The sequence below is a fragment of the Neomonachus schauinslandi genome, chromosome 2 (assembly GCF_002201575.2).
Source record: "Neomonachus schauinslandi chromosome 2, ASM220157v2, whole genome shotgun sequence".
Taxonomy (NCBI): domain Eukaryota; kingdom Metazoa; phylum Chordata; class Mammalia; order Carnivora; family Phocidae; genus Neomonachus; species Neomonachus schauinslandi.
In genome coordinates, this window is record NC_058404.1 from 145,249,229 (window position 1) to 145,274,490 (window position 25,262).

The 25,262-nt window shown below is 36.6% G+C and overlaps 1 protein-coding gene across 1 annotated transcript; it reads right to left on the reverse strand.

Annotated features, from left to right (window-relative positions):
• Positions 1-1,193: 1,193 nt before the first annotated feature.
• On the reverse strand, positions 1,194-18,148 carry ALB (albumin). The gene is made up of 15 exons (XM_021702352.2): positions 18,035-18,148; positions 17,075-17,132; positions 16,071-16,203; positions 14,347-14,558; positions 13,648-13,780; positions 13,038-13,135; positions 11,548-11,677; positions 10,419-10,633; positions 9,108-9,240; positions 7,636-7,733; positions 6,457-6,595; positions 5,647-5,870; positions 4,080-4,212; positions 3,389-3,455; positions 1,194-1,964 (listed from the first exon to the last, which is right to left on the reverse strand). Exons 1-14 carry the CDS (start codon positions 18,111-18,113, stop codon positions 3,414-3,416), a joined length of 1,827 nt encoding a protein of 608 aa, XP_021558027.1. The 5' UTR covers positions 18,114-18,148; the 3' UTR covers positions 1,194-1,964; positions 3,389-3,413.
• Between the last annotated feature and the right edge of the window lie 7,114 nt (positions 18,149-25,262).

Genomic DNA, 25,262 nt, shown 5'->3' on the forward strand with positions numbered 1-25,262 from the left:
TCAGAGGGACACAGAAGCCAAACTAAAAGCACTCACAAAGGCCAAAGCTGAAATAATTTGAGCAAAAAAATACCTTATGTAGCATTGAATTATAACCCAAAGTACAAAGTAAATATACATGAATTCAGACTAATATACAGTGAATAAATAAATAAATGGAGTGAAGTGACAAATCTTTCCTACAGAAGGATTCTAAATAATATATGTCAACACTCCCCCTTCGAGGAACTTCATCCTCTCCCTCTCTCAGTTTGAGTGTAGGCTAGATTTAGTGACTGCCTTCCAAAAATAGAGTATGGAAAGGGAAAAATAGTAACTTTAGAGTAGAAAAACCTGGCAAACACTACCTTAACCACGTGCTCAATCCTAACATCCCTGGCAATAAATCATATGAATATCATGTGCTCCTTCATATGAAAGGAAGAGAAGAGCATTTCTCTCACACACACACACACACAGACACACACTCTCACACATTAGTGTGTCTGCACCATTCTGGTGGCCCAAATTTCTGCACTGTGAAGCAAAGGCATACTGCAACAGCCACCCAGCCAGAATAATGTGCTTGCCAGGCTGCCCTGTCAGATGTAGAGCAGGCCTTGGGCTCCTAGACCACTCAGACTCAAATGTCTGAGCTCCCCAGGGGAATCTGACCCCTCAGGAAGCAGGGAAGCTGAACTCTGAGAGTTCTATGTTTTGGAGCATCTTTCTCCAAAAGTTTTAAGTCCCCCTTCGCTGGCTGAGGGACAATGCCATCCAGACAGGGCACCCAGACCTGGTCCTGTGTGGGTCCAGTTCTGTGAAAACATCTTACTCAAAATTTTCTAGATCTGTCTCCAGGGTCTTTGATGAAGTGCCTACCATCTCCACTTCTCCCCTTCCGGGCTCCCTCCCACCTTTGTGATGATTGCATCCAATGTGGAAAAGTACCCGATATAGTCAGCAGTGAGGTTAAAATGGGTGGCGGGTGGGAATGGGTAGGGTTAGGGAGTTGGGGGGCTGGGGGATGCAACATTCCAAAAATGGAAGGAGACTTTTTTAACTTGGTACCAAAACCTTTTGCAAGCATCATACTTAAAATGAAACTATAAAGCATCATTATTAGGGCAAAATAAGCAGGTTGTCAGTGGCAGGTACATATGAAACCAATTTTATAAAAATTTCTAAAGTACACAAATTAATAAGGCTATAAATGACTTTAGGTATGTAAATACATAGATAATTGTCTGATATCAGTGGTTACCTCTGGGAACAGGGACAAGAGGCTCAGTTTTGAGTGTAACATCTCAGTTCTTACAAGAACATTTTACGTGCCAACTCTTGAGCTCCCTCAGTCTTCTACATCTTTCTCACTCTCTATTGTACCTTCGTCCAGATCTCCTGATTCCCTCCTCCAACAAGGCTTCTCCAACCTGGTTAAGCTTCTTACACTGTTCATGTATTGCCATCCTAAACTTCCTTACATTTTTTTGAGGCTCAGTGTTTTTTTTCCAGTTCAATTAACCATCCTTGCAATCATCTCTATCTTCTTTGTCCCTCACATTTCTTAGTCCTTAGTAAGGAAAAGCCTATACCAGTTTTCATTCTTTTATCAGAATTATGATAATGTTAAAATATTCCTTTGCATGTTTATGATCCATAACTCAGAAGATCATTAATGTTTCTTTTAATCAGCCAGTCCCTAAAGAACTAGACTGAAGTGGGAAAAGAGAGAACAGTGGGACATTCACAAAACCTACAAAATTTCCAGGATGGCAATACATCTGTGAAAAATAACAGTCCTGGACAATAATGTTAGATTCTTTTCATTTTTTATTAATTACAGCACAGAGAAAAGAGGCAAAACGTTTAAAGAAATTTGTGTTCTTTAGACAGAGGGTTGGTTTTACACCAACAGAAAAGAAAAACAGATGAATAAGCTCTAGGTCTTCATTTCTCTTTCTTTCTCTTATTCTCAGGGCAGGCTGAAAGACAAAAAGACAAAATATAAGTACTGTTTGTAAAATGGTATGAGTTTTTGAAATCTATTCAAATGAATGTTGAATTGCTTAGATTGTCTTCCTGCAATTTCCACCAAAGAAAATCATTCAGCCTGTCCTGGACTCTGAATTCTTCTGTTGGGGTGGGGGAGAGGACACACCAATAATATTGTAAAGTCCTCTCTTTGTCACTGATGTCATCAGCTCCTCAGGTTTCAAAGTCCCAAGCTGTTCATTATCACTCCTCAGAGTCACTTGCTTAACACCTACTTCTTACCTAAATTAATTACCAATAAAACAAGTGTCTCTCAAAGACCTTTCAGAAGAAAATCTTGCCATTTAGGATGAGAACAAATCACATTTTGAAAAGATCAAATTTACAGGAGATATGAAGTTGCTTCCTCACTTGAATGCACAATATGTAGGTATTCTCAGGTGGGCAAAGAGTAAGTGAAAACTTCATAGTGGGAACAGACCTCAGAGTTTGGAAAATATGAAAATAATTCATGCTAGAAAATAGTCGGACAATTTGTTTTAAAAAAGAGAGTTGATACTATCTGTTTTAATTTCCCACAAAATATTACAACCAAAATGGGTGAAACATGTTTATGTTCAAACATTTAAATTTTAAAGTGGGCCTCAGTAGCAAGTTATTCACTATAAAGTGCAAGTTCACATAAGGTAGATCTGTCATACTCTCCAACGAAATTAATCTGTTACTGGGCTGTTGGATTGAACCATGTGAAATCGTTGCTATTCAACTATTTTTTACCTTAAAAAATGCACTTTCATATGGTCCAGCCTAATACCTAGAAACCCCACTGCTAAGCCATTGCTCAGTTGAATGATTCTGTCTACTGTGTCACATTAGATCAGAACAGGACACTGGTTAACTCTCAAGCTTTGGTTTGAATTTTGAATTGTGGCTCCACCCCTCACGAGCTGGGTGGTCCTTGGGTAAATTATGGAACCCATGTCTATCTGTGCCTTCATGTTCTCATCTGAAAAATGGGAAAAATAATGACACTCAACTTAGGCAACTATTTTTTTTTTTTTAAAGATTTTATTTATTTATTTGAGAGAGAGAGAATGAAAGACAGAGAGCATGAGAGGGAGGAGGGTCAGAGGGAGAAGCAGACTCCCCGCTGAGCAGGGAGTCTGATGCGGGACTCGATCCCGGGACTCCAGGATCATGACCTGAGCCGAAGGCAGTCGCTTAACCAACTGAGCCACCCAGGCGCCCTTAGGCAACTATTTTGAGAATTAAGTAAGTTAATACATATAAAGATCTTAGAACAGTGATTGGCACTGGTCTATATGGCTCTTGGTAAATGATTGGTCAACCTTTGCTATTTTAATAGTAACTATTATAATTACTTTTTTAAAACAAAAATCCAAAGTATAGTTACCTGAGATGCTTGTGATGGTGTTCTTTTAGGCTAAGGCAGCTTGAGCTGCGGCAACAAGTTTTGGACCCTGAATACCAAGAAATGACAGATTTGGGGAAAATATTAGCATTACTATTAAGATGAAAAGTTGATACTTATACAGCCATTTGTAATTACAAACTAATTTTACATGAATCACATTCTTTAATTCCAGTTTAGTACTAGAATCTCTACAAGGAAGCTTACTGACACCCATTGTTCCCAAAGGAATAAAAACATTACCCTCAAGTCATAGAGGGAATAATAAATGATTCAGACATTTAAATATAAACTTCCTTCGTTAACCTATAAAATCAAACTCAGATTCAACCAAATCACAAACCAGCATTTTTCAAGAACATGTTTCAATAAATTAATGTTTGACTCAAAGACTTGAGCCTTACAAATATTTCTATCTATATTCATAAACATCACAACTTTGGAAACAGAGCAAATACTATGAAGATTTACTAATATACTCCAGTGCAGCAGGAGATTAAAAAAAAAAATGAGAGCTATTTAAGTAATTTTGTCAGATAATTTTGTATGTGGAATAAGATTCTGGTCCGGAATGTACAGAGTGTCCTTCAGATATATAAACCCCTAAGCCCTGGTCAGATCAAATGTGACAAGAAAGGAAATTAGCCATATTGCAATGAAGAGACTCCAGTACCTCCTCGGCAAAGCAGGTCTCTTTGTTTTCAGCTGCACAGCACTTCTCTACAAAGGCTCCAAAATCCCCCATAACAGTTTTCAGTTGTTCCTCAGTTGCTTTGGGCTTGTGTTTCAACAGCTCAACAAGTGCACTGCATTTGAATGAAAACAAAACAACAACAACAAAAATCAGAAAAAAAGTTTACTTACATAAAGAAAGTAATGGAATGAGTAAATCTCGGGATTAAAAGGCACAGCATAGGGAATATAGTCAGTGGTACTGTAATCATATTGTATGGTGACGGATGGCAGCTAAACTTGTGGTGAGCACAGCATAATGTATAGACTTGTCAAACCACTATGTTGTACACCTGAAACTAATTTAACATTGCGTGTCAAATACACTTCAATCTTTTTAAAAAAAGGAAAAAGAAAAGTGGAGATGGTAAAGGCAGTAGCAGTATTGTTGAAGATTATGAATCTTGGCCAGGCGACTCTGAGCTTGAGGCCCAGGCTTACCACTATAAGCTTTAATATTCTCATCTGCATAATGAGGACAATAAAAGTCACCTTCATAGGGTTGGTGGAAGAATCAAATGAGATAATCAATGTAAATTGCTTAACATCTCTAGTACCAATAAGTCTCAATAAATCAATAGATCTCTTTTCGGTAAGTCTCTGGAAAGGATGTCATTGTATTTACACATTATTCAGATTTTAGAAATTATGCCATATTAAAAAGAAAAAAAAGAGTTATACCACATCGAATTGAACTTTTAGTGATTTAAGAGCTAAAACTGATCCTTAAAAGCTTAACTATCTTGTTGGACTCCATTAAAAAATTTCTAACCTGAGAGTCTTTATATTTGGTCTGTGAAATTTACCCCATTCAGTTAATACTGGGGAGGCCATAGGTAATAAAACTATCCAAACTTATGGGAGCTGGTGGTTTTCTTTCATTGACATTCACAGAGATAATAGTGCTAGAGGGAGAGGGGGTTTTTGCAATATTACTCACAAGTCTATGGCTATGATTAAAATCTCTGAGATGATAAATTTATGGTGCTAAATTTCATGCATTTCTAACCCCTGTGACAGAAATAGGGTGTTGAGCCTCAGAACTCATTTTTCTAGATGTTCTTCACCCAAGTTCCATTCTCAAAAGTTATATGTTGAGGATTTGCCTTGCCTGTGGGTTGCCATAGAACAAACTTAAAATAACCATTCATGCCTAGAAATAAATTCTCCTATGATTTCTACTAACTAATTTGCTATTTGCACAAATGCATCAGTTAATCGTTCATATTTTTCTACTGGATTTATGTTAAGACATTATTCCACTGTAGCTTTTATCCACAAGATTATTCTGAATGATTGGTAGGCAAGGTTATATTATAGAGGTTTTTTGCTAAGAAAACAAAAAGTTATCCATTTTATTCTTGACATTTTTATCAGCTTACTAACACCAGTACTTAAATACTATTTTCTAAAGAATATAATCACTACTTCAGAAAAAGTTACCCATTTCAACTTAAAATTCTCACTCTCAAGACTCTAAATGCTTACAATAATGAAATAGTACTCACGATTGTTTCTTGACTTGTTTCTCAGCCTCAGGAAGTGTGCATAAGTCTGCATGGAAGGTGAATGTTTCAGCGTTAAACTCTTTGGGAACATATGCCTCATCAATTTCCAGGGCAGAAAAGCATGGTCGTCTGTTCACCAAGGATTCTGTGCAGCATTTGGTGACTCTCTCACTCACTGGGGTCTTCTCGTGCAACACGCACAACCGGTTCAGGACCACGGACAGCTAAAGGACAGGTGGGAGACCAGACATTCATTCAAAAGAAGGATAATAAAAGTTTTCCATGAACTCCTACTTTCCAATGGACCAAAAGATGTGTTATATTTTAACTAGCAATATTGAATCCAAGGTTGATTTGAGGAAGTTATTTGCTTCACTTTAGAACTACAGATAATGAGGGACTTTTTAAAGTATTTTCTCTTTATGTCTACATTTTAATAATAGTTCCCTTGAGAAAATAATTGATTGAAATAATTTGACGTGAGTCCTGAGATATGTATTGGAGTGGGAATGAAACAGTCTTATATGGATACATATTTTTAAAAGACCCCAAAGAATATGAAAGGTTTTTTAAATGGCAGGATGAAACATTGAAAACTCATGGAATTTTTGTCAATTTATCATTTTGGGGATCTTATACAAATCCTCATTCAAGATAATATAGGTGACCAAGTCCTGGCTGCCACTACCAAATACACACACACGTGCATGCACACACATGTTAATTCACCCCTGTTTCTGAAAGTTAGCTTTGTCCTTACCTAAAGGCAAAAATTCATCATTATTCACTTATTATACTTAAATGACTCACATAGTCTTCAGCACAGGGCATTCTTTCTGCGTCAGGTTTCTTACAACACCTGGTGCCCACTTTTCCTAGTTTTCTTGAGACCTCCACGAGAGTTGGAGTTGACACTTGGGGTACTTTCTTGGTGTAACGAACTAAGAGCCTGTAACAAAATAGTTCATGTGTTTTCAGCCAGGCATGTCTTTCTCTAACATAGTAGGTCAAGCAGCGAACACTTAGGCAAAATTAACTAAAATGACTTTCCATCCATAAAATTACCTTTGTCTCCAGGTTGGTTGAATGGTATGGGGGAAGACCTTGTCCTGAGTAACTAGTTAAGCTTATCATTGTTTCCAGCTGTGCTGTATCATCTTAGGAAAGTGACTTATTATAATTCAGTGACATTAATATATTTATTTATTGCTTCTTTCTTTCCATAAAACCTACTGAGGTCTTAATATATATCAACACCATGCTAAATTTGAAAGGTATGTGTAAGTTTTTTCATCTATAAAACAGGAAAAAGTATATCTGACTCATAGGGATGGTACAAGTATTAAATTAAAATAAAGTATGCAATACAACCCATGGTATCTAGCACGTAATAATCACATACTAAGAATTCTAATCACCACTGAAAGTCATGTGTGACTACAATCTACTCGAGGGAAAAGATGATATCTGGTTCACTGTTGTTATCCCTAGCACCCATAGTTTGAAGAGTGGTAAAATATTTAAACCAAACAATAAATATCTACTGACTGATGTGTCTCTTATCTTTACCTCCATAGATAAGACTCTGTGTGGATCAGGACATTAGTCTCTCAGCTTATATATTACTTCTTGAGCTACTATTATTCAAAGGCTACCACTTCCTCCTTTGTAAAGCATTGCTGCATTTTGTTTGCCCACAAGCTATTCCTTAACCTTCAAGGGGCATCCTCAGTTCCTACATTCCACGATTTGCTATTTTCCTTCCTGATCTCAAGAGGCCAACTTTTTAAACTGCACTCAAATATAAGCCTCTCCATCCCACTAACCATTTTATTTCTCCCTCTCTAGTCTTTCTTGATGGAAAGAGATTAGAAGTATATACTGTATTTTTATGATTAAAATTTCTATCATAGATGGTATATATATTAAGTCTTAAATAATTACAAGTTGATCAAGAAAAAAAATCAGCTGATAAACAAAAATACTTACGCATTTTGGAAGCCATACTCTCCAAGTTTTTCAAAAAGTTCACAGTTTGTTTTGACTAAATTCTGAGGCTCTTCCACAAGAGGTTTAAATTCATCAAGCTGAAAGATAAAAGAATTGTGTTGACAGAATTCCAACCGAGGACCACATGCAGGTTCTTTTTCACCACTCTAGGCAGAATGAGATCCTCCCTCCTTTCTGCCCAAAGTCATGTAATTAGATCTTTGATGCCAAATCTATCATAATATGTCCAAATTGTTTATTTTATTTGGCAAGGGTGTATAGTATAAGAGATTAAGACTACTCAGGCTGTGGAGTGCGACTGCTGGTGTTCAAGCCAGGCCATCCGACTCATTTTCTAATTGTGTAAATATACCTCCTATCTCCAAGCTGCAGAACCCTCACCAGTAAAATGGAGATTAACAAAAAAGAAGGGAGAAAAAGAAAAAGAAAGAAAGAAAATGGGCATAAAGATGGTACTCACCTCGAAAATTGTTCTACAAACCACCTGAGCTAATGAAATTAAAACAGTGCCTGGCAGATAATAAAAGCTTAATAAATGATGACTATGACTGTATCATTATTATTAAGCCCTCTCTCCAGTTGGATTCTGAGCTCCCTGAGATAAGAGATTTTACCTTGGTCATCGGCTCTAGTCTGGTGCCTGGCATATAGTAGGTTCTTGATAGAGGAAAGAATTACTTTCCTGTGATTCTGAAGTTTGGAAACCACTACATATGCCAGGAGTGCTAAATATCTTAAACATGTTAAAATCCTCTTAAAGCATAGCTAAATATGGCAAAAATCCTCAAGGTTTCCTCTCCTTAATGACTTGTAAAGCAATTCCTACACTTTTTCCCCGAAATTTGAAAATATTCTAAATGAATAGATTTCACAATCTTCTTTAAGATGCTAATTCTTGATATTTGATAAATCTTGGAACCTGGTTAACTTTATATCTAAGTTAAGTCTTTTAACTAACATTTCAATTTATCAATTATTTTGTCCTCAGGAGTGTAAAAAAGAGAAAAAGCATGGTCAAGATTTTATGAAATTAGATTGCTCCCTTCAGATCTTTCCTTCCTAGACTCTTCTAGGTCTTATTAACCATTCCATTTAAAGCTATTTTTTCCTGTAAGGTTTAAGAGCACAGGATTGAAACCATGTCAAGAAAAGATCTAAATTGCACTATGTAGCAATTCACATTCTTGGGTTACTTTTCTTTCTCATGATTAAAACTGAGGGTTCTAGAGGGGAGGGAGTTGCGGGGATGGGTTAGCCCGGTGATGGGTATTAAAGAGGGCACGTACTGCATGGAGCACTGGGTGTTATACTCAAAATGTGAATCGTGGAACACAACATCAAAAACTAATGATGTATTGTATGGTGACTAACATAACATAATAAAATAAAATTAAAAAAAAAAAATGGATCATCCGCCGGAGCGCTACACTGTTTCCCTTTAAGAAACCTACCACTTTGCCATAGCAAGTAGGAGGATCATCGGTGGCACAACACTTCTCCAGAGTGGCTTCATATTCCTTGGCAAGTCTCAACAGCAAAGAGATAGCGTACTCAGGATGCCTTCTTGAGTATTCATACAAAAACCTAATTCAGATGAAAATAAAATAGATTTCGCTGGGTAAAGGAGCAAGAAAGATCACATAACTCACCTCAAGAGTAACTCATCTCCCACAGGTCTGAATTTGACTAGACCCCATGCAGGGAAGATTAGTGGCTAAAGGGTTGCAGTTCAGAATTAAAGCTATTCAAATCCTGCATTCAAATCCTGCCTCTGCCACTTAGTTTACTATATCACCTTAAGCAACTTATTAAAACCATCACAGCCTTAGTTGCCTTCTCTGTAGCACGTGGATAATAACAGTACCGATCTCATAAGGTGGTTTGTGGGGAAATACATGATGTAATCTATGCAAAGCACACCCTGTCTGGCACATATTAAATGTTTGATGAGTGACACCTGTTATTATTATGTATATTTTTATAATTTGGACTATACCTCAAAAGGGTTCTGATAGATAAATAGAGATGAATTCTTGAATTATTCTTTCACCTCTTTGTAGGAGTGAAATCTTGAAGGGTATACAATTATGTAAAATATATTAGGGCACATTACACTATTATAATCCCAAAATAAAAATGCAAAGTTTATCACCACACTTACTGACTATATATAATCATTTATTTTGTCACTTAATTTCATGCTGCCCTGCCATGCTACGGTACTCCTGGTCTGTTCAACCAAATATAAAGCACCTGGTAGCAGACTGCATACTTCCTCTTATACTTCCTTATATAGATAGATAAATGGCAGGTAAATAGATCCAGAAATACAGAGATGTAAAGATGTATTACGTATATTCACACATATCTATTGTAGTAAATTCATTCTTTGAATGAATAAATGAAGAAATAATATGTCTATAATTTATGTATACACAAAATGTTCCTAGAGGTATTTCCAGGAATATCCCTAAGGAGAAAATGAATGGGGTAGGAATAAAGATAGAAACTTTTATTTCTTCTCTTCCCTTCTCTATTCTCTTCTCTACTGATTGAGTTTTTGCCATAAGCATGAATTAGTTTATAATAATTTTTTAAACTAATTAATTTTTCCCCCAAAATTTAAAAGCTAGGAGAGGGAAGGATAAAGAAGCATGTAGACAACATGGAAATTGTAGCAATGTCAAAGGAAAGCCTAGTTTATCTTCCTGAATCCTGAGGCCATATAAAAGCTATGGAGGGATTATTCTTTATCCACTTACGTGCCCAGGAACACATCTTTTGCCTCCTGATAGTTTTTGCAAACCTCCTTATCTTCAACAAAGTCAGCAGCTATCGGGGACAGGTCACCGGGCAACTCATCTCTTTCCACCTCAGTGAGGCAGTGAGATTTTTCCAACAAAGGCTTATCGCAGCATTCCTTCATTTTACTAGAGATTGAATCCTGATTCTCACACATATACTTGGCCAGATCCGCCTATAAGCAAGTTGATAAAATTTTTTCAATGTAAATTGGCATCACTGCACTTTCTCCCCAGACCTTTATTCTGTTGGCAAAACATGTTTATTATATTCTAAGACCATACACATAAAACATGACTTCTATAAATACTTTCAGTCCATGTTCCTAAGCCTAGAGACTCAGAACTATTAAAATATTTCCACTTAATTACAAAAAATGGTCAGTAACAGGGACCCATCTCGGTTATTATTAATTTTATATCTCGACTGTCAAGGCACTTAAGTTTCTAAATTAAAATTCAGTACTATTTTTCCAAATAGTCCCTTCAGGCATTTTGAAACCAAATAACTAAATAAAATGTGAGCCATCTTTGGATAATTAGTCAAGACCATAGTCACAGGCCCTACTTACACATGTAAAATCTTTGCCTTAAATTTTCCAGAAAGTATCCTGAGAGATTAAGATGCTGGTATTTGGCCATATTTTTAAGTTTGGAGAAATGTGATATCATGCTAAATATGTGTCTAGTTAACACAGATGGTTAACTGAGAGAGAATATAAAGGGGGCGGCGAACTACATAATTTCCCAAGACCTCTTCAGGTAGTAGCCCTTCTCCAACTCCACCCACCTCCCAAAAATGTCTTCTTAGAAATCTCCCTTTGTAGCAGCCATCCTACTTCAGTGTAAGCCTTTGTTCTCACAATATGACTGAAAGGGTTACAAATTAGTGAATGTGTTTGTCAGATCATTTAGTGAATGGGAAGCCAGGTTAAGAAAAAAAAAGTACCACAAAGCAGGGAAAGAAGTGAGCAGATTGGGCATAGAATACAATCTCAACCCACTGTCGGCTTCGAGGATAATACTAAGCAAATTCATCCTACCAACTGAAGCATGTCAGTTACTACAGAGCATACTGCAGATTCTTTACCCTGTCATCTGCACATTCAAGCAGGTCACCGTGGCAGCATTCCTTGTGGATTTTGGTAAGATCTGTCACCAACTTGGAAACTTCTGCAAAGTCAGCTTTGGGGAATTTCTGGCTCATGCGAGCTATCGACCTAAAAAGAAAATTCCGCCATGAAAACGTGATTAACACGCAATATTTTATGTCAAAGCATTAGGAAAATAGTACTTATAACACGAAATTTCAGGACAAAATAGCATATAGATATAATTTGTGAAATCCATTTGTCCTTACTTTACTGCTAGTTCTGAACCACATGGTTATCTGAGGGCAAAATGTTTCCTTAGGGCAAATTAGCCATTATAAGAGTGTGTGTGGTGGATAGAAGGCCAGCGATTCATAAAAGTGGAAATCAAAGAGAGATTCAAAAAGAGGCAACATGTGGAGAGCCATCAGGTTTAGAACCCAGACCTGGCTTCTAGATCTGGCTTTATCACTCATTAGCATTGGGACACTAGGCAAGTTACGTAGCCTTTCTGACCCTCAGCCTCTACTTGGTCACAACAGCATGCTAAACTGCAGGACTGATGTGAGGATTAAATTAGTTAATCCATATGAAAGCCTTTTATAAACTGGAACCAAGACATTGATCCAGCACAGCATCTAAGCCTTCTGACAACATGGAAAAGGCTAAAATCCACATGCTTTCCCAAATCATGTCAGCGTCTCCTAATCGGATCAAAGCTGCTTCTTCCTCCAAACCAATCACAGCCTGTTTAATCGCATATCATTTCATGTTGGGGTTGTTTTGTTTACTGATTTAGGTAGTTGATCTTGGTGGTTGTGTAGGGGGTAGGGATGGCAGGCAAAGATAGCTCAAACTATGGTTTCTAGAGAGTTTACAGGATGTCTATTATTTTCATTTTATCTCCTGTTGCTGTGGATTCATTGTTGACTAGCAGGTGAGTGGTGGGGGAGGGGATTTTTCTTGGCTTAGAAATTGAAGAATGCTCCTAGAACCAGCTAAGTAATATAAAAACAGAGACCCAGACAAAACCAAGGGATTAACCACAGAGCTAGAGCTATGAGAAAAGGAGAACTAACCCTGATGGCTAAATTTAATTATCAGAACATAAAAGAACAAACATTTCCAGATAATTGGTGTTGTTTGGGGGGATAAAATTAAGAAGACCCTGATGACTGCTCTATAAAAAGAGTGGATCATTAGAATAAGGTCCCTAGTCTTTCTAAATAAGTGGGAGTTTAAATCCCCGTTCTAGAATGACAAAAAAATACCCTATAAATTCTGTGACTACCTAGAAGAAATATGATAAAAAACAATAAGGAATTGTCACTGATGCTCTGATTTTCACCACTGTTAAATTTCTACCTTCAAAACAACCAGAAAGATGTATGCAAAAGCACCACATAAAATGCCATATAAATGTACATTTTTGTCAACTGAACCATAACCATTTACATCATTATAAAGATTCAAACTAAGTTTAAAATACCATGCTTTGAAGGCTCTATCTCCGAATTTCTGGAGGCTGGCACACTTGAATCTTTCTTTGGCAGATGAAACCAGTACTTTTTCCCTCAAAGCATCAATCTGCAAAAAGAAATTATTTTGGAAAAATTAGAAAAGGAAAATTCTATACAAAACACCCCTTCATTAGTTCAGATGAGACTGTGCCAAATTAAAATTTAAAGAGATAATTTACACCTAAATTCCCAAGTGCCCACTATTGGCAAATAATTACTTTGCAATGCAGGGGGAGCAAAATCAGCCTGGTCCTAGGGGAAGCCCCTAGGTAGTTAAGAACCGGAGTGGAGACATTGCCAAGGAAAAGGGAGCTGACAGGAAATGTGGAAGAACAGAGTCCACTAACATCCCAGAAAATATAACTTTGCTGACTTCTTAATTTTGCATATAATCTATCTCCACCCCTCCTCCACCAACTCTCCCAACATCATTAAACTCCCTAGAAGAGGGAGGAAGGTTTTTTTTTGACCATGTAAAGGACTTTGTATCAGAGACACGAATTCCCTAAATCTAGCCATAAGATGCTCAAAGTCTGAGGTTTGATGATGAATTGCTCCTCCTATTCTTCTGGGGAATACCTTGGGTGTCAGGCAGGCAGCCTTATCAGCAGCTTGGCAGCATTCTGCAAAAACTTGTTTATATTGCTGAGCATAGTAAAGGAGTTCTGGGGCATAAAAGTAAGGATGTCTTCTGGCAACTTCATACAGGTATCTACATTTTCAAAAAAGAAGAACAGGCAGTCACTTTTCTATAGCGAACAGTGGTATGGGAACCATTGTAATCAACCTTCTCATCTAATTTACCAGTTACTCTCAATTTGCACATGATGACCTTGCCTTTGTCATTCTAGAAGTCAGTGAAAGGTTGAACTTCTATATATAAATTGTGTACATACATATATATGTTTTATATATATGTACACACATATACACACACATAGATATAAAATAAACTTTGGTAATGCAATGTTTTTGACTAAAATGAAATCAATTCTGAGAATAAATACATATCTTCATAATATTTTAACACAGGCCAATCTCTGTTTTTCTTACACAGATCATGTCCTGTTTCAGTGAACTCCAAAAGATCTTGGATCCAATTCTTTTCACCATGGAGAATTTTGTGGCATCAAATATTACTGCTTTGAAAACTGTCATTAGAACAAAAGCTTCTAAGCCTTAATATCCAGAATATTTTTTTATTGTAGTACTGCCTATAATAAGTCTCGACCTTTGTCGTAATTTTTCATTTTGAAGCGTAAAGATCTGAGGACTTACTTTCCCAGAAACTTCTGTTCACTTTCCTGAAAGGCGGCGCACATGGCGTCCGGCGCCGGGGTCACCAGGGGAGGGAAGCCGGGGTTATCGTCTTTGTGAGTCAGGAAGCACTCATTTCTTTCAGGATCCTGTTTCTCACAGCAGTCAGCCAGCTCGCCATACTTTTCGCGAAGAGAGGCGACTGTACACAGTTTGTCTCCGAAGAGCGTGTGCTAGGTGGAAGAGAGCAGGCTTCGAGTCACCGGGGGGTATTTTATTTCCTTTGTACCCAAAGAACAGTATAAAAAATTGAAAGCATCGGTAAGCCTTGGTTGGGAACTCATGTACACGTACACTTTTTTCTCAGGTTTAGAGTTTCCCTTGATTTGACCATCCATGGGATTTTCGTAAGAACTGACCGTCACCCGATTCCTTAGGGTGGGTACAACAGAACGGCAGCGCGAAGCCATGAACACGGCTCCTATTTCTACCTCACGCTACAGGCTAGGAGAGCTGATAAAAAAAAAAAAAAAAATCGGAGCGCTTGGGTGGCTCAGTCCTTAAGCGTCTGCCTTCCGCTCGGGTCATGGTCCCAGGGTCCTGGGATCAAGCCCCGCGTCAGGCTCCCTGCTCCGCGGAAAGCCTGCTTCTCCCTCTCCCACTCCCCCTGCTTGTGTTCCCTCTCTCGCTGTGTCTCCATCAGTCAAATAAATAAATAAAATCTTTAAAAAAAAAATCAAGGGAAAATAATCCTCTAAGTTGCAGGTGAATTCACATTAGGGAAGAAAGTATTCAGATAGTTTCTCATTTGATCTGCTTCTTTCCGAAAGGTCCAACTTTTAAGGAGGTACCATTCAAAAACTGAGTAACACAATTTACTGTATATTATTTATTATGTTAAAATATAGATCTTTTTTAGTCTAGAAACATTTGCCTCAAAACATTCCATTAAATGTATTCTTCCTGTCCCCATTAATTTTTATTATGAAAGTAATTGGATCTTCAGGAAAATATACTGCTGATGATGGAATTTATTAATTTTCCCCCAAAAAATATTTTTTAAAATTCATATTTATAGCGCTAACTCTGTGTTAAAAATACCAAGTTAAAGTACTGATTCTACCTTGAGGGAGAGATACATAGAGAGAAAGAAATAAGAGGGGGAAAGATTTCAGTGATACATAAACCCTGGCCTTGCCCTGGAAAGGTATATACAGGTCTGAGTGGTGAGAGAAACATAAACCTCTCCCTGAATTGAACACCTACTGGAAATACCAAAATTTCAAAGTCCTTCAAAGTGAATAAATGCCCTGATTTTTTATTCTATGTAAAAATATAACTATCCCTAAAATGAGGACTATATAACTGTACTATTATTTTACCTAAGAAACAAAATCAACACAGAAATCAGATGAGTGTCTCCGGAAGATAAAAACCACACTCTCACTGTTAGCCTCAATGAAAAGAAATCAAACTTCAAATTCTAAAAAGAGACTTTTACAAATCACAAATTTCCATTTAAAGGCACTGTTACTGTTGTGTGTGGTCTTCATAAAGAAATGTCTTTAAAACTGTGGGTATAGCTAGAACATCTCTGTCATAGAAGAAATAATGGCTACCCTCACTTTCGAGAGTTGCTTACAAATTAATAATTGAGGAAACAAAAGTGGGATTGCTCTTCCTTTGAAATAATCAGGACTACTTACAAAAAGAAGAAATAACACTCAAAATCAGAATGTACTTACAAGGGATTTGCCACAGTCGGCCCCTGACTGGTCAGCAGCACAACCTTTTGCAAACTCAGTCACTTCCTTCGCTAATTTCACATGATCTTCAAATGGGCACTGCTGGAGATACTGAGAAAAGGCAACCAGCACCCTAAAACAAAGGACATAGAAAAACGTAACATGGGGCACCTGGGTGGCTCAGTCGGTTAAGCTTCTGCCTTCAGCTCAGATCATGATCTCAGAGTCCTGGGATCGAGCCCCACATTGGGCTCCTTCCTCAGCAGGAAGCCTGCTTCTCCCTCTCCCTCTACCCCTCCCTTCCACTTGTGTTCTCTCTCTCAAATAAATAAATCTTTTTTAAAAAAGAAAAATGTAACATGGTGAAATGTTAATATAAAGTAGCTTGCTACGCTGGACAACAAACTGTCTGTATATGTTCTATATTTTATACACCTCACTATTAGCCAGAAAGTCTATTCAGATCAGCTGTTATCTGAAGCCTAAACAGGCATATGTGGCTTCCTGAGCAAAGAGGACATGTATTTACACCATGTTTAAACACATGTGTGCGCGTGTGTTAATAAAAAATATTAAAATGCTCTCAAGAAACCACAGACCTATTTACTAGGTAAAGGAATTTAGTAAGTGAGCTGCAAAAGGAACCATATATTAAAGTCTTTCTTACCATCAGGTTATGGAAGCATTCTGGAGCTATACTGTCCAATACGGTAGCCAGTAGCCACACGTGGCTGCATAGATTTAAATAAATCAAAATTAAATGCAACTTTAATTTCTGACCCTCAGTTGCACTTGCCACATTTAAAGTATTCACTAGCCACATGTGACCAGTGGCTATCTTACCGAACAGCACTGATATAGAATATTTCCATCAATGCAGAAAATTCTATTGGATAGGATGGTCCTAGAAGCTGGACTCTGATGACAAGGGAATATAAGAACTTCAGAGTAATAACCAACACTATTAGAAACATTAAATTTGACTGTTCAGTATTTTAACTTACAGGCCTCTGAAATGTTCTTCTCCCAAATCATTGTACCGATGAGCAATCTCACTCTGTTCTGGAGAGGAAAAAAGAAAAAACAAAACAGATTTGTTTACATTCTGAAGAAAACAACTTAGTTATGGTGTTACTTTTTGTGTTTCTCTCCATGTGACTTAGGTATTCATTTGCTCCAAAATATTGACCTCAGATCCCTACAGAATATCTTGAGATGATGATGAACTATTTGTTCTGCATTTAAACAGATGAGTTATTCAATCACTGATGATACTATTTGAAAAATCATTAAAATCATTAAATACTTTTAGTTTTATATTCAGACTTGGATAAGATCTAATGCTCTTGTGGTGTCTACTAACAGCTTCTGGGAGGACAGTCTGAAATGAAAAATATAAATACAAGTTCTGTTTATAAGATGAACAGCACAGGTTTTTGTTTTTTATAAATCAAGGTGCAATAGCCTTTGGGAATGTGGAGCTATGAATTCTAACATCAACTATATTCTGTGAAGTTTAAGTCACTCTAAGTTCTTTCAGGTGCAGAAGGAAGTTACAGCTACTAAATCAATTCTCACCATTTTTTTTCACCTAGGATGTTAGAAATGTATTAATAAGATAACTTCCTGGGCGCCTGGGTGGCTCAGTTGGTTAAGCCTCTGCCACCAGCTCAGGTCATGATCTCAGGGTCCTGGGCTGCTCAGCAGGAAGTCTGTTTCTCCCTCTCCCTCTGCCTATCCCCCACTGGTGCTCTCTCTCTGCTCTCTCTCTCTCTCAAATAAATAAATAAAATCTTTTTTAAAAAAAAAATAACTTCCTGAGGGATCACAAATACAAAATATCATCACCACCTAGAAATAAATGCTAAAAGAAAACACTTCTTTAAAGATGCAAGGTTTTCTAAAATTTTCTCTCACTAGGAAAATAAAGTAAAAGCTGAACAATAGGAAAATAGAATTCTTACGTGCTTCTCGACGAATCACGCCCCTGGAATAAGCAGAGCTAAAGAGAAAGAGTAGGGAAATAAAAGTTACCCACTTCATTGTGCCAAAGGCTTGTGGGGTTGATACAAGAGAACAGGTAGGACGAACAGAGGGAAATTTGCACTAATATACTTCTTTAACCAATAATTGTAGATTATTAACCAGACTCATCTTTGTATTTCATTGGCCCCCGACTGATTACAAAATTCATATTATTCTTGCCAAAAAAATTGTTTGACTAAATCCGTTGCGTATGTTTGCCATCTGGACCTGTTTTCTCCACAAGACCTTGTCAATTCATTAGTTATGTAAAACACCTTATCAAATTTTACATAAGAGTTTAAACAATTTGTCCCTATTATTCATTACCATGTTCTTTATCTGTGATTTACCATTTGACCATTTTAGTTTTTAATATTTGCAAAATTCTAACTAAACCAATGATTTAGCTTGAAAATAAGACTTACTAAAAGAGCTAAGGTTTGAACTGTATCTATTATTAACTCCAGGTATGCTTTTGTCAATAAGTAATGAAAAATTCACACACACACACACACACACGCACACACACACATGAAGGCTCCCATGTCTTTTTCACTCTCCTAAAATTGTTCTGTCTAAAAAAAGCTGATGTTGCCTCAAATGCAAACTAAGAAAAAGCCACAGGAACAATAACAACGAAAATGGATGTTCAGAAGTTCTATGCTCCCATCCCAGCTCTGGCCCACATGTGATTCAGGTCCTCTGGTAGGATACTTAGATGTAACGTAGGCATATCTCGTGGAATTTTCAGTTAAGGAGACATGGGGAAGAAAATGGGGGCGCCTGGGTGGCTCAGATGGTTAAGCATCTGCCTTCGGTTCAGGTCATGATCCCAGGGTCCTGGGATTGAGTCCCGCATCAGGCTCCCTGCTCAGCGGGGAGTCTGCTTCTCCCTCTGCCTCTCTCTCTCTCTGTCTCTCATGAATAAATAAATAAAATAAAATCTTTAAAAAAAAAAAAAAGAAAATGGATGCAATGACAGTAATGACAATCTTTGCCATAAAAATATATATAGGGGGGCGCCTGGGTGGCTCAGTTGGTTAAGCGACTGCCTTTGGCTCAGGTCATGATCCTGGAGTCCCTGGATCGAGTCCCGCATCGGGCTCCCTGCTCAGCAAGGAGCCTGCTTCTCCCTCTAACGCTCCCCCCTCTCATGTACTCTCTCTCTCTCATTCTCGCTCTCTCAAATAAATAAATAAATCTTTAAAAAATATATATATATATATAGGATAGGAGCGTCCTGGTGGTTCAATCAGTTAAGTGTCTGACCCTTGATCTCAGCTTGGATTTTTATCTCAGGGTCGTGAGTTCAAGCACCATGTTGGGCTCCACACTGGGCATGGAGCTTACTTAAAAAAAATGTAGGTTGAGCCTTGATTACACCTCTAGAGGTTGTAAGAATCTTAAATCTTCACCAGTTACCATATTCTTTCCATCCCTCCTTCACACTTTTTTCCTTTCTCCTTTTTAATGAAAACGTCACATGTTCTTCTTTAATGTTACTTTTTTATTTCAAAATAAATTTAACATTGTGTCTGAAAACAAAGCGAAGCAAAGATGATTATCAAAAACATTTTTTCAAACTGCTTCCCTTACTCTCCCCACCCAAGATTCTGATCTTTACCTATGAAGGGCTACTCTATCTCTGCCCTTTTGCTTTAAAGATAAAGAACCACACATTTCAACCAGTAGGAAAATTGACTTTCTCTGATACTACAAAACAATAATTAGTTTCAAGCCAGTCATTGCACTTAATTAAATAACTGAGTCAGTCAAAACTGTCAGCCAAGTGCCCTATGGCACAGAGGCACAGAGACTAACAAATACTGAAGAGAAGCATTACTTTTTTTCAGTCACATGATGGAAGAAATATACTTTCTATGATCATATTTTATTTTATGTCATTTTCAGGTATGGGTGCTAATTAAATAAACACAGAAGAGACTGTAGATACATAGAAGATAGGAGATAATAGGTAATAGATGGTAGATAGATAGGTGATAGATGATGATAGATAGATAGATAGATAGATAGATAGATAGATAGATAGATAGATGAAGATAGATGGCCTTTTCCTAAACAGCACAAGGGAGTCCTAATAATGGACTCCGACTTATCTTTTATGCCACAGATGAACAGAAATAAAAGAATGTCTGCCTGCAGAATTATTCCCATTGGAGAAAACTATTTTATTTAAGTCTGAAAGCCTATATTAGAAAAGAAAAAAAGGGGGCGCCTGGGTGGCTCAGTTCGTTAAGCGTCTGCCTTCAGCTCAGGTCATGATCCCAGGGTCCTGGGATCGAGCCCCACATCGGGCTCCCTGCTCCGCGGGAAGCCTGCTTCTCCTTCTCCCACTCCCCCTGCTTGTGTTCCCTCTCTCGCTGTGTCTTTCTCTGTCAAATAAATAAAATCTTTAAAAAAAAAAAAAAAAGAAAAGAAAAGAAGGATCCTATCCTAGCTTTCTAACTTTGTAAATAGAAAAAAAATTTTTTTGGTAAATTATATTTAATTTTTTTGGCTTCTGAGAAAGAGTAGGCATCTTTTATTTGAAGTCAGTGTCCAACCCTAGCTTTTTCTTTATATAAATCCTTGGGGAAGCCCTGATCAAACATGCTGTCCTTATCACTGAACGTAATTGTATTGCTTATTCACAAAACCAGGCCTTTGTCATGCACACATATACTTTGTGCATGTTCTTTCATTTAACAAATGAAAATAATATTAGTCTCTCCATCTACTTTGTACAGCAATACTATACTCTAATACAATGCTAAATATAGAACACCAAAAAAAATCAAATTCATCATTGTTCTAGAAACTTAGAATTGATCTTCCTATATTTAATGAAGATCCCATAGTTTTCAATCTCATAATCTCAAATATAAAATTGAAAACACTTGAAAGAATTTTCCCTTACAGTGTCAATAAGGAGTTTCCATGGATGTATCCTTATTAGAGATTAATAGATGGTTGAGAAATTAAAACATTTAATTCATAACATTATCTGCATGCTGAAAATCCATCTTAATTAATAAGAAACCTTGAACATTTACATTTTGTGGATTCCCAAAGTAAGAGTTCCTATATTTATCTTCTATTAGTTCTGCACGTACATAAAGAAATAAAGCCACAAAATTGTTAATTATTTCTAAATCTTCTGTTCTTCAAGCTTTTAAACTCTTATGTCATCAAAGTTAGTCATCAAAGGACTCTGGCATGCGAGTAAATGTAAATGTTTAAACCAGGAGTTATAAATATGGCCTACAGAATCTAGTTTCTAAGTAAATAGGGAACTAGCTCCAATGACTTTTAAACATTTTTCCATTTTAGTGGGAGAAGTTTAAAAAGAGTGAGTGGTTAAGAAAATTACTTCATATGGAAAAAATAATAATATACTGATCATTTAGAAGAGAAAAAAATAGCTCAATTGAAATATAACTGGAAATTAAATCTGAGTCTTAATCCCTTTTGTCCTGTGTTTTGTTTTGTTTTGTTTTTTGACAGGATAGAAAAGGCACAGTTTTCAAGCATATGAAACATCTCCTTGGACTAGTCCCTCACTTCCTTGTCACCTTAATCATAACCTTAAACCTATGCCTTTCTACTACCTTCTGGATCCCAGAAGGTTCTCAGCAAGTCATTCAAACCAGGTTTCCCTCTAGCTGGCCATCTTCTTAGTCCAGTCCTTAATGCTATCTCCCTCTGAAATAGATTACTACTTCTCAATTACCTTCTCCTGGAAATAAAATGGAACATGCATAAAAATGTGGGAAAAAAAAAGTCTAATAACAGTCTCAGTATTTTAACAAAGACTTTCTAGAAACAACCGCTTAACCCAAAGTCACTCCAAAATACAAGAAATTTGGATCCATTTGGAAAGATAATCAGTGACAGGAAAATCTTTCCTTAGCTTTCTTCCTACTATCCTATGGACACATGCAGATCCTTGCTATCATGAAGGACCTGGACTGCTATGTAAGGAATACAGAAAGGAGACCAGTGAAAGACCATGAAGCATCAAACTAACCAGTTGAAACACTTAAGCAGTTTAATTTCTTATTCACTTGTGAAGGTACATTTCCCATTAAAAAACAAGAAAATAAATTGTCCAAGATGTATAGACTTTCATAGATGTTTCTAACGCAAATTAAAAAATTATAATGTAATCCAAATATCAGTTGTCCCCTTATCTTCCTCCATAAGCCAGTGTTCCCCAAAATACCCTCTTGCATTAATGAGAAATGTAGAATTTGCTGGAGATATCACAGAAGACAATGGAAGGAAGGAAGAACACTTACATTATAAAAACCACACTAGATAACCATCTTTGGTTTGTTCCATCTCTTAAGTATCTCTCTCCAAAGCTCCCATGACAGAAGGATCCCTTTTTCTGCCTTTCCTCATGGTACAATGGGCCTGTGGAATATACTTCAAATTTCACAACTTTTTACTATGCAGTTTAATTCAGCTCAATGTCAGTTTCTAGCTCCGAACTCGAACACACAGATCCATATAGACCTCCATGCCGTATGGGTCAAGTTGGATGAAATTATCTTTAAGAACTCTTCACCTTGAGCATTTTCTGATTCCATATTTCCAATGTAACAGTCTTATAGAATGACAAAACGGACTCACTGGTAGAAGGTAGAATTAATATATCAAGTTAGGGAATTGAGATCCAAAGTTGAGAATTTATTCATTGCTGACCTGCCCAATGGCTCCTCGGGGATTACTCTCTATCTAGTTCAAGTTGTCATTTTTAAGAAATAAAAAGATCCTTTAAACTTGCCTTGTATAAGTAAAATGACACTTTCCCATATCTTTTTATCATTTTTTCCATTCCAAGAAAAATATAGCTAATGTCTGAAAGCCATGCTTATTCATTCTTCATATACGTTAACAACCAATAGAATCTATAAACATATAAATTGAAGTTGATGCTAGTGATTCTTCTCTCATAATAATAGCTACAAATGGAAATCAAATAAATGAATACGCTACTGAGAGTGTAAATGTGCTTAGTCTACTCATAGTCTATATTTTTTTCCAAACATAATTCAAGAGACTTACTACATAAAAAGAGGTTAATTTAAAGTTACAAAATTGGACTTCTTAAAATCTCTTGCAAAACAACAAAGGTTAGGTAGCTAAAATATTCCTGTGCTAAAACTTCAGCGGATCATACACCTGAAACTAATATAACATTGCATGTCAACTATACTCAAATTTAAAAAACTAACACAATAAATGAATGGATAAATAATCTGTGATATATATGTGTGTGTGTGCACACATATATGTATATTTATAATGAAATATTATTCAGCCATAAAAAAGAATGAAATCTTGCCATTTGCAATGACACGGATGGAGCTAGAGAGCATAATGCTAAGCAAAATAAGCCAGTCAGAGAAACACAAATACCATACGATCTCACTCATATGTAGAATTTAAGAAGCAAAACAAACAAGCAAAGAGAAAAAAAGAGAGAGTGAGAGAAAGAAACTGAGAAACAGGCTCTAGAGAACAAACTGATGGTTACCAGAAGGAAGATGGGTGGGGGATGGGTGAAATAGGTGATGGGGATTAAGAGTACACTTATCTTGATAAGCTCTATGTACTATATAGAATTGTTGAATTACTGTATTGTACTCCTGAAACTAATATAACACTGTATGTTAACTACACTGGAATTAAAATAAGAAACTTAATTTAAAAAACTAACAAAAACTAACAACAACAGGGTGCCTGGGTGGCTCAGATGGTTAAGCGTCTGCCTTCGGCTCAGGTCATGATCCCAGGGTCCTGGGATCGAGTGCCGCATCAGGGTCCCTGCTCAGCGGGGAACCTACTTCTCCCTCTCCCTCTGCCTGCCACTCCCCCTGCTTGTGCTCTCTCTCTCTCTGTGTCAAATAAATAAAATCTTAAAAAAAATAAAAAAAAAACTAACAACAACAAAAAAACTTCAGTGGATCAAGTTTAGAAAGTTTTCATTAAAGTATGATTTTTTTTCTTGATGTGTTCTAAAGCTTAGAATTTGGTAGATGTTTTGTAATCTCCCAGTGCCAGCCTCTAACTAAAAGTTCTCTGGCCCACTACCCAGCTAAGCCTTGGAAATTAAGTCTTGAAATTCTCATCAAATTTTCAAGCATCTGTGTATGGGCTAACATTAAGAAGTGAATTATTTGATCCAAAAAAACTTGTAACTCTTAAGAAATACATTAAATAAATAATCGACCTAGTTCTCTTTTAAAGAGAAATTCATTTGTAGCATAATTATAATAAACTGTATAATGTAAATGTTTTCAAAATTATATTTTTAAATATAATGGGGTGCCTGGGTGGCTCAGTCGTTAAGCGTCTGCCTTCGGCTCAGGTCATGATCCCAGGGTGCTGGGATCGAGCCCCACATGGGGCTCCCTGCTCCGCGGGAAGCCTGTTTCTCCCTCTCCCACTCCCCTGCTTGTGTTCCCTCTCTTGCTGTGTCTCTCTCACTGTCAAATAAATAAATAAAATCTTTAAAAATCAATCAATCAATAAATAAATATAATTATTGCATATTTTGAATTTTTCAAAATTAGTTTTTCATTATATAGACATTGAAAAGAAAAAACTCTTATTAAAATAATATTTACAGGACTAAATTTTTTGTATGTAAATATAGTTCATTTAATAATTTATTGCAACAAAAATATACATTCAAATAGTATAAAGAAATAATTTCAGTAACATATGATGTGGATAATGGCACTCTCTTTCCAAAACACATCAATAGCTTAAATTATTAGACAAAATACATACAATTACTATTTTAATTTAATTTTAATTGTATATTCACACTAAATATTCATTCATTAAAATTACATGAATTAATCTCACGGCATTTAATGTCTTAAAGGCAAATGACTGTTATTGATGAGTCTAATCTCTCTTTGTGGTTACATGAAAAGTTGGCAAAAAAAGGCACATCAAGAAAGATGGTATCTAAAGCAAACATTGTCCTGGCATCAACAAACCCAGTATTTATTTAAGAACACCAGTGTTCTTGCTGACAGGGCACAATCCAGAAAATAATTCTTTATACTTATTTTAAGTAGCACAATCTAATCTTTCATTCATGCTAAAAATGGATTGACCACTGAAGGTCAAGTATTTGCTAGGTTATGA